Raw genomic sequence first — 11,248 nt, forward strand, 5'->3', positions numbered from 1 at the left:
GGACAGTAAAACCAAGATTTAAATTTAATTTGACCAAATTCGACTTATTTGGATCGGTAGATCTACTGTTTGTGTTGAATCTCGAAACATTTAATGTCAGATGTTCTTTAAACCATATTATATGTAATAATGTTTTGCAAATATCTTAGCTTTCCAATTAATAATTTTATCCAAGAAGTATAATCTTTGACATCTTGATAATTCTTTAGGAGTCTTGGGTTCTGTGTGTCTCAATGATCGGTGACAAATAAATAAAAATGATCGTTCCACCAAATTTGGTTTCGTGTTTCTTGTTTACCAGCTTTTTTCTAAAGTTTAAATACTCAAGGAATTCAAACGATTGAAAATGCTACACTTTACTTCTGATTTGAACTAGATGATGTAAACGAAGCTAGAAACGAATATAATTATAAGTAATTTAATTTACTTATCTGTAGAGGATACCAATGGTAAATGGAAGAAATCCAAGACATCCTGAAGATAACGTTTAAAAGTCTGAAGAAGAAAGATGCGGACTTGAAAAATGTTTTGGATACACGTTGTCAAAAATGCTGCCGGAATTTAGTTCTTGAACAAAATTTCAAAAGAGGTATAATAACTTCCAAATGACACGTCATTTCACCATATTACGGAAAATTCCTTGATTTCACCCTCTACTTGCAATCTTATATCCAGGGCCCCTAATCCCCTTATCTCCAGGGCTCCCTAATCACCTTATCACCAGGGTCCCCTAATTATCTTATCTCCAGGGCCCCCTAATTATCTTATCTCCAGGCCCCCTAATTATCATATCTCCAGGCCCCCTAATTATCATATCTCCAGGCCCCCTAATTATCTTATATCCAGGCCCCCTAATTATCTTATATCCAGGGCCCCCTAATTATCTTATCTTCAGGTCCCCTAATTATCTTATTTCCAGGCCCCCTAATTATCTTACATCCATGGCCCCCTAATTATCTTATCTCCAGGCCCCCTAATTATCTTATATCCATGGCCCCCTAATTATCTTATCTCCAGGCCCCCTAATAATCATATATCCAGGCCCCCTAATTATCTTATCTCCAGGGCCCCCTAATTATCTTATATCCAGGCCCCCTAATTATCTTATCTCCAGGGCCCCCTAATTATCTTATCTCCAGGCCCCCTAATTATCTTATATTCATGGCCCCCTAATTATCTTATCTCCAGGCCCCCTAATAATCATATATCCAGGCCCCCTAATTATCTTATCTCCAGGCCCCCTAATTATCTTATCTCCAGGGCCCCCTAATTATCTTATATCCAGGCCCCCTAATAATCATATATCCAGGCCCCCTAATTATCTTATCTCCAGGGCCCCCTAATTATCTTATATCCAGTGCCCCCTAATTATCTTATCTCCAGGCCCCCTAATTATCTTATATCCATGGCCCCCTAATTATCTTATCTCCAGGCCCCCTAATAATCATATATCCAGGCCCCGTAATTATCTTATCTCCAGGGCCCCCTAATTATCTTATCTCCAGGCCCCCTAATTATCTTATCTCCAGGGCCCCCTAATTATCTTATATCCAGGCCCCCCAATCACCTTATCTTCAGGGCCCCCTAATTATCTTATCTCCAGGCCCCCTAATTATCTTATCATCAGGGCCCCCTAATTATCTTATCTCCAGAACCCCGTAGCGACCCACCCTCTGAACACCTCTCCCCTCCATCCTCTTGGTCTGTCTACTCTCACTCCAACTACCCCGGTCTATTGGTTGTGAAGGGAGCGTTCTCACCTGATGGACTTACAGATCTACTGAGCAAACTGCTGTTAGACTACCAAGTCCAAGATAAATGGGGAGCTGATGTTAGGTTTTATTATTTTCTTTATCCGAAGACTTTTTAGAGTAGAATAGTTTTTGTCAAGTACTAGGATTTGTAATTTTCATCTTTTTACCGACCTTTATAAAGTTAGCTTACAAACTGTAGCACGAGGCACCCACCCACTTGATTTTAGAATGATAACTTTAGATTTCAAAGATTAATGAACGTTAGAAATCTTGTGCAGGTCAAATCTAAGTTGTCTTGGAATAACTTGCCCTGAAAGCAAAAGTTACTGGTCTACTACAGACGATCAAGAACATCTTCTCATTGATAAACTCCGCTGGGTTTCAAATGGGTAAGCATGTCCATCATAATCCTCCACTTCAATGATATGCAGTATAGGTACATGATACATCTTAATTTTCTAGATGAAAAAGTAATTTGAGGTGATAATTGAGTTTAATAATGACTTGAATAGTTTTCAAAAACTAGGAGTAGGATGCGTTCTTTTGCACTTACTTTACAGCTCACTTTACAGCTTACTTTACAGCTTACTTTACAGCTTACTTTACAGCTTACTTTACAGCTTACTTTACAGCTTACTTTATCTAATCTAAACCTTCCTTTGCAGCTATCATTTTGACTGGACTAAGCGAGAGTATCGGACAGGGTTCAAGTCTCAATTTCCTGACGATCTGGCAGATATTGGTTACAGTGTCGTGAAAAGGTTGGGGGGGGGGGGGGGGGGGGGGTCCAACCCGATGTCCGATATGAGGGTTGATGAGGCCAAAATCGGAATCGGAAAAATCGGAAAAATCGGAAAATTGAGAAATTTACAGAATCGATCTCTAAAACCTCTCAGAAGTGATATAATTCAACCAGAACCCCTACATATGCTATATTGTTATAAGAAAACAAACCAATTGGACATTCCAATAGTATGTTTTATGTGTTTTTCCACTGCAGGGGCTTATTAGTATGCTCACTACTAGTTGGAGTTGTCATGTACTCCCAGACCCGAGTGCTTTGGCCTTTTGACGTGACATCGATTGTTAAATTGTTTCTGCTCATTAATTTTATCCCTGTTACTTGTTATTATGTATTAGTACAACACTAGGTACCGGGTTATATTTTGTGGTCCGGTCTTAAAACATACCATGATATCACTAGTACACTGCACCTTAAATGTATACCAGTAGTAGTCAAGTACATTTGTATCGTAACACATGCTTGGCTGGGGGATCATGTTTTGTGTCCGTTCGGTACCCTATATTTTCAAAACGGAAAAAAAGTAGGGCGAACAAAAACGGACAAAAACAGACAAAACATTTACATGTCCTCCTCCTCCCTAGTCTTCCTCCTCCTTCTCATCAGTCCTCCTCCTCCTCCTAAGTCTTCCTCCTCCTCCTGAGTCCTTCTCCTCCTCAGTTCTCTTCAGTCCTCTTCCTGACTCCTCGTCCTCGTCCTCGTCCTTCTCCTCAATCCTCCTCACCCTGCTCCTCAGTCCCCTCCTCCTCCTCAGTCCTACTCCCAGTCCTCCTCCTTCTCCTTCTCCTCCTCCTCCTCCTCATTTCTCCTCCTCATTTCTCCTCCTCATCCTCCTCCTCCTTCTCCTCCCCATCAGTCCTCCTGAGTCCTCATAGTCGTCATCCTCCTCCTCATCCTCGTCCACCTCCTGAGTCCTCCTTCTGAGTCCTCCTCCTCATCCTCCTCCTCAGTCATCCTCCTCTTCCTCCTCAGTCCTCCCCAGTCCTCCTCCTCCTCAGTCCTCCTCCTCCTTAGTCCTCCTCCTCCTCACCAATCAGCTGCTCCTCTTCCTCAGTCCTCCCTCTCCTCTTCAGTCCTCCTCCTCCTCAGTCCTCCTCCTCCTCAGTCCTCCTCGGTCCTTCTCCTCCTCCTCAGTCCTCCTCGGTCCTTCTCCTCCTCCCCAATCCTTCTCTTTCTCCTCAGTCTTCCTCCTTCTCCTCCTCCTCCTCCTCAGTTCTCCTCCTCAACCTCCTCCTCCTTCTCCTCTTCCTTCTCCTCCTAATCAGTCCTCCTCCTCAGTCGTCCTCTTCATGTCCTTAGTCATCGTCCTCATCCTCATCGTCCTTAGTCCTCGTCCTCATCCTCCTAGTCCTCGTCCTTAGTCCTCGTCCTCATCCTCCTAGTCCTCGTCCTGGTCCTCCTCTGTCCTCCTCAGTCCTCCTTCTCCTCAGTCCTCAGTCCTCCTCCTCAGTCCTCAGTCCTCCCCCAGTCCTCCTTCTCCTCCTCCTCATCCTCAGTCCTCCTCCTCCTTCTCTTTCTTATCAGTCCTCCTCCTCAGTCCTCGCTCTCGTCCTCGTCCTCAGTCCTTTTCGTCCTTAGCCCTCGCGTTCTCTTAGTCCTCCTCCTCCCCGTCCTCAGTCCTCCTCTTCCTCCTCACCAATCCTGCTCCTCTTCCTCAGTCCTCCCTCTCCTCTTCAGTCCTCCTCCTCCTCCTCTGTCCTTCTGGGTCCTTCTCCTCCTCATCAGTCCTCCTCCTCCTCAGTCTTCCTCCTTCTCCTCCTCCTCCTCTCTTTTAATGTTATTTAAAATTGTGTAGACTATTCTTTGTATCTAACTGAGGATTGGAAGTTTGAGAAAGGACCATGGTCAATGGTCATTAACCGTGCTACCCATTTCTGCAGATAGCCTGTTACAAATTGTGGAGACAATTTAAATCAAAAGTTACTAAAGCGTTCCCTATTTGTTACTATTGTTATTACCAACCGTACCTCTTTCAATTGTGGACCGGGGTGGATGTTTCTGTCAAACAAGAGTTGATACGACAGTGTGTTGTTTTTCGGACGAAACGATTCTTGTTTGGAACTAGAAACCATTTTGGGGTTCTGGGACCACCACCAATCGATTTCTTGTCATATTTAAGTACAGAAATAGCTACATATATCGCCTAGAAACCTCAGAGGAAAGATTTAAATTTTCCCGATTTTTCCGATATGAGGGTTGATGAGGCCAAAATCGGGATCGGAATGATCGGAAATGATCGGGTTGGACCCCCCCCCAAAGGTTACAAGATAGTAATTGAATTTAAATTTGCACTATAAAAATTGATTTCAAAGACATAAGTTAAAATAATATCCTCACGTTACGCACTAACACATTAATATTACTCCAGCTTGCATTATATAATAACTAGAAAACCCGTGGTCACAGGTGACAGGGAGAAAGCTAATAGTATTTTTTGTTAATAAGTTTAAATCGCGTCAAAAAATATCCGTCACAACCAAAGATACAGCCGACTTAAATGTTGCTCTTACTTAACACAGCGTAATATCAACAAAACCGATCAAAATGACGTTAAAACAATCATTGCACGTGCACGTGCGCGCGTGTAATAACTCAAATACCCTCGTTACCGTGGTAACTACGCAAGTTCATATTTCTCATCTAATTTGCACGTGGGCGGTCGTACATACAGACAACATAAATAATTCTTTGAATTATAGTAGAGATAGTTGGTTCTAAAAGAATAAGCAGTTACATCACTGCTTATAATGTGATAACATTATTTTCACAACTTTGAGTCGTGAAAATAGTTTTATCCAACGAGTTTGATAAAACGAGTTACATACCGAGTTTGACGAGGTGTGTAACTCATGTTATCATAAGAGTAATTAAACTCTTGATTTCAGTCTGAGAGTCAGCAGTGACGTGAAGCCAGACTCAGCAATAATGAACTTTTATCATCCAGGAGATACTCTCTCCTTCCACACAGATGAACTTGAGTGGGATCTGAGCAAGCCTCTTGTATCGATTAGCTTAGGTATGCGGGCTTTTCAAATATATTTCTTATCCAGATCAGTTAAGAATTTACCTGATCAAGCTCTGATATTGATCCTAAAAACGTATAAAGTACGAATACGACCGTGAAAATTTAGTGTTGTCAATTATATTCGACTCCTCGAATAACCCCTCAAATAACCCCTCAAATAACCACTCAAATAACCCCTCAAATAACCCCTCAAATAACCCCTCAAATAACCCCGCAAATAACCCCTCAAATAACCCCTCAAATAACCCCTCAAATAATCCCTCAAATAACCCCTCAAATAACCCTTCAAATAACCCCTCAAATAACCCCTCAAATAACCCCGCAAACAACCCCTCAAATAACCCCTCAAACAACCCCTTAAACAACCCCTCAAATAACCAGATTTACCGGGAATACTCTGTGTGGGAGGAACAACAAAGTCTGACCCACCCATCTCCCTCCTCCTCACGCACGGAGATATCATCATTCTGTCAAATACCCCTCAAATAACCCCTCAAATAACCCCTCAAATAACCCCTCAAATAACCCCTCAAATAACCAGGTTACCGGGAATACTCTGTGTGGGAGGAACAACAAAGTCTGACCCTCCCATCTCCCTCCTCACGCACGGAGATATCATCATTCTGTCAAATAACCCCTCAAATAACCCCTCAAATAACCCCTCAAATAACCCCTCAAATAACCCCTCAAATAACCCCTCAAATAACCAGGTTTACCGGGAATACTCTGTGTGGGAGGAACAACAAAGTCTGACCCTCCCATCTCCCTCCTCCTCACGCACGGAGATATCATCATTCTGTCTGGACCCTCTCGTCTGGCATACCACGCTGTACCTAAGGTCTTCACCTCATACCATGTGAGAACATGCGAGCATGAGGTGGTTAGTAGTTCAGACTTGAAAAGTGAGGAGGATCACAATGTTGGGTCGGATGTACCGCGCTGGATAAGTCAGTTTGTTGATGGCTTGTCTTCAGACCGGTTAGAGAAGATTGATAAGTCCTTATCTGCTGAAGAGTTGAAGGAGAGGATCAGAAAGTTTTTGCCGAGGACAAGATTCAATATCAGTATTAGGCAGGTAGAAAAATATGAGTGAATAAGCTACTTTGCGTCGAAAATAAATCTTTCGTGATTCCATTTCTTTATTTGTTGGTAAAATTGTTGCATTTTTGATCTTCGATATGTTATGCAGTTTTGTATGTTGAATATGATTATATCATATTAAAGTATTAAGTTCTTAATAATGTAATATACAGATTTAATTGATATTTTATTAGTTCATTTTCTTATCACAGTTCAATGTTTCATTACACACACTACGCAATGTATCCCAACTTAAAATGATAGTTACCCTGTTAGTAAAAACAGCGTAGGTATCTTTAACAGAATCATGTCGTGCAACTTCTAATACCCTATACTTTATAAGCAGAATGGTTCCATACAGTTGTAGTATTTCTTTACCCTATACTTTATAAGCAGAATGGTTCCATACAGTTGCAGTATCTTTAACAGAACCATGTCGTGCAACTTCTAATACCCTTTACTTAATAAGCAGAATGGTTCCATACAGTTGCAGTATTTCTAATACCCTATACTTTATAAGCAGAATGGTTCCATACAGTTGTAGTATTTCTAATACCCTATACTTTATAAGCAGAATGGTTCCATACAGTTGCAGTATTTCTAATACCCTATACTTTATAAGCAGAATGGTTCCATACAGTTGCAGTATTTCTAATACCCTTTACTTTATAAGCAGGATGGTTCCATACAGTTGCAGTATTTCTAATACCCTATACTTTATAAGCAGAATGGTTCCATACAATTGCAGTATTTCTAATACCCTATACTTTATAAGCAGAATGGTTCCATACAGTTGCAGTATTTCTTTACCCTTTACTTTATAAGCAGAATGGTTCCATACAGTTGCAGTATTTCTTTACCCTATACTTTATAAGCAGAATGGTTCCATACAGTTGCAGTATTTCTAATACCCTATACTTTATAAGCAGAATGGTTCCATACAGTTGCAGTATTTCTAATACCCTTTACTTTATAAGCAGGATGGTTCCATACAGTTGCAGTATTTCTAATACCCTATACTTTATAAGCAGAATGGTTCCATACAATTGCAGTATTTCTAATACCCTATACTTTATAAGCAGAATGGTTCCATACAGTTGCAGTATTTCTTTACCCTATACTTTATAAGCAGAATGGTTCCATACAGTTGCAGTATTTCTAATACCCTTTACTTTATAAGCAGAATGGTTCCATACAGTTGCAGTATTTCTAATACCCTATACTTTATAAGCAGAATGGTTCCATACAGTTGCAGTATTTCTTTACCCTATACTTTATAAGCAGAATGGTTCCATACAGTTGCAGTATTTCTAATACCCTATACTTTATAAGCAGAATGGTTCCATACAGTTGCAGTATTTCTTTACCCTATACTTTATAAGCAGAATGGTTCCATACAGTTGCAGTATTTCTAATACCCTTTACTTTATAAGCAGAATGGTTCCATACAGTTGCAGTATTTCTAATACCCTATACTTTATAAGCAGAATGGTTCCATACAGTTGCAGTATTTCTTTACCCTATACTTTATAAGCAGAATGGTTCCATACAGTTGCAGTATTTCTAATACCCTATACTTTATAAGCAGAATGGTTCCATACAGTTGCAGTATTTCTAATACCCTTTACTTTATAAGCAGAATGGTTCCATACAGTTGCAGTATTTCTAATACCCTATACTTTATAAGCAGAATGGTTCCATACAGTTGCAGTATTTCTTTGTCGTGCAACTTCTAATACCCTATACTTTATAAGCAGAATGGTTCCATACAGTTGTAGTATTTCTAATACCCTTTACTTTATAAGCAGAATGGTTCCATACAGTTGCAGTATTTCTAATACCCTATACTTTATAAGCAGAATGGTTCCATACAGTTGCAGTATTTCTTTACCCTATACTTTATAAGCAGAATGGTTCCATACAGTTGCATTATTTCTAATACCCTATACTTTATAAGCAGGATGGTTCCATACAGTTGCAGTATTTCTTTGTCGTGCAACTTCTAATACCCTATACTTTATAAGCAGAATGGTTCCATACAGTTGTAGTATTTCTAATACCCTTTACTTTATAAGCAGAATGGTTCCATACAGTTGTAGTATTTCTAATACCCTATACTTTATAAGCAGAATGGTTCCATACAGTTGCAGTATTTCTAATACCCTATACTTTATAAGCAGAATGGTTCCATACAGTTGCAGTATTTCTAATACCCTATACTTTATAAGCAGAATGGTTCCATACAGTTGCAGTATTTCTTTGTCGTGCAACTTCTAATACCCTATACTTTATAAGCAGAATGGTTCCATACAGTTGTAGTATTTCTAATACCCTATACTTTATAAGCAGAATGGTTCCATACAGTTGTAGTATTTCTAATACCCTTTACTTTATAAGCAGAATGGTTCCATACAGTTGCAGTATTTCTAATACCCTATACTTTATAAGCAGAATGGTTCCATACAGTTGCAGTATTTCTTTACCCTATACTTTATAAGCAGAATGGTTCCATACAATTGCAGTATCTTTAACAGAATCATGACGTGCAACTTCTAATACCCTATACTTTATAAGCAGAATGGTTCCATACAGTTGTAGTATTTCTAATACCCTTTACTTTATAAGCAGAATGGTTCCATACAGTTGCAGTATTTCTTTACCCTATACTTTATAAGCAGAATGGTTCCATACAGTTGCAGTATCTTTAACAGAATCATGACGTGCAACTTCTAATACCCTATACTTTATAAGCAGAATGGTTCCATACAGTTGTAGTATTTCTAATACCCTTTACTTTATAAGCAGAATGGTTCCATACAGTTGCAGTATTTCTAATACCCTATACTTTATAAGCAGAATGGTTCCATACAGTTGCAGTATTTCTAATACCCTATACTTTATAAGCAGAATGGTTCCATACAGTTGCAGTATTTCTTTGTCGTGCAACTTCTAATACCCTATACTTTATAAGCAGAATGGTTCCATACAGTTGTAGTATTTCTAATACCCTTCACTTTATAAGCAGAATGGTTCCATACAGTTGCAGTATTTCTAATACCCTATACTTTATAAGCAGAATGGTTCCATACAGTTGCAGTATTTCTTTACCCTATACTTTATAAGCAGAATGGTTCCATACAGTTGCAGTATCTTTAACAGAATCATGACGTGCAACTTCTAATACCCTATACTTTATAAGCAGAATGGTTCCATACAGTTGTAGTATTTCTAATACCCTTTACTTTATAAGCAGAATGGTTCCATACAGTTGCAGTATTTCTAATACCCTATACTTTATAAGCAGGATGGTTCCATACAGTTGTAGTATTTCTAATACCCTATACTTTATAAGCAGAATGGTTCCATACAGTTGCAGTATTTCTTTACCCTTTCCCTCGGAACGACTAGCCACTATAGCTATGAGAAGTGTTGCTGCCGACAAGGAACCCAGAAAATCAGGTATTTCATTTGACACGTCATGGTTTTCCAGAAAGAGACGCATGGTCTTTTCTTTTTTAGACTTGTTTTGAAGTATTTGTGATCATGGAAATTTCAAAATAGCATTAACATTAATTGTAGGTACATTGATTAATAGTAGGTACATATTCATTTAAACTGTGATACTTGCTAGCTATAGTATTTGCGTAGCAATGATTTAAGTAATTTATTATGCTTTTGTAAATAAAATATTTTTTTTTAAAATAAAAAAATATTAAAAATACCAAACCAGGCGTAACACGTGACCTGAAGGTGAGCGGACCAGTGTTACAGGTGACAATATCCTCATCCGAACTCAGATGTCTCCGAGTATCTGTCGGCTCGATCCTGGAGCTGCTCAAACTGTCGTGTAACACAATGGAAATGTTTGATACTAAATCATGACGGTAACAAAAGGCTCTTAATTATATTTATAACTACAGTTCAGGTACAAAGGATACAGATTTAGACAGCTCTAGCTCTGTTATCGTGTGTTATTGTGTACGAATTTCAGTGTACAGATAAGCGAGACATTCAGCTTTTCTTTTTGTCACACGAAGTCATAAGATTGAGTCGCATATAATATGACGTGCGCGAAGAACTGGTGCTGTATGTAATTTAAGTGACATATTCATTTGTTTATTTATTCGTTTATCTATTCATATTCATTAATTTATGACTGAACGTATTGATTAAAAAGTCCCTGCTATTGTATACTTTTAAGATAAATCGTGTTTGATTGCCTAGCGTCTAGTATGGGTGGGATCTTATAGAGACATTAAATCTCAACCTTTTTAATTTCATTGCAGGTCGAGTCTTGATCATATTACTCAATATTACCTTTGTCTCTTGTAATTTCATATTTAATCCAAGATTGCTGTTTCCATTTTCCATGCCTTTATTTTGAGTCTGAACATCTCTCTCAGGCTAATGTGATGTAATCTGGTTCACCATGTCAGCAAACAACACTCCTCTCACCAATAAATCCAGAAGGAAATCTCTCGCTCAAAAACAAGCTAAGAAGCCTGAGAGACATGTGCTGGATAATCCTTTTAAGATTCGGTGGCCGAGGCATTCTGAAACTGCCATAGAATCTTCACTTTTAGTTAT

General features: G+C 39.1%; 1 protein-coding gene across 1 annotated transcript; it reads left to right on the forward strand.

Moving 5' to 3' along the window:
* Nucleotides 1–429: 429 nt before the first annotated feature.
* Nucleotides 430–6,871, forward strand: LOC134816826 (uncharacterized). Its single transcript, XM_063825821.1, has 6 exons — nt 430–589; nt 1,653–1,836; nt 2,033–2,143; nt 2,420–2,515; nt 5,442–5,572; nt 6,292–6,871. The coding sequence occupies exons 1-6, from the start codon at nt 454–456 to the stop codon at nt 6,672–6,674; spliced, it is 1,041 nt and encodes a 346-aa protein (XP_063681891.1). The 5' UTR covers nt 430–453; the 3' UTR covers nt 6,675–6,871.
* Nucleotides 6,872–11,248: the final 4,377 nt, after the last annotated feature.

Source organism: Bolinopsis microptera, chromosome 6, assembly GCF_026151205.1.
Source record: "Bolinopsis microptera isolate Bmic1 chromosome 6, MBARI_Bmic_1.0, whole genome shotgun sequence".
NCBI classification, from domain to species: domain Eukaryota; kingdom Metazoa; phylum Ctenophora; class Tentaculata; order Lobata; family Bolinopsidae; genus Bolinopsis; species Bolinopsis microptera.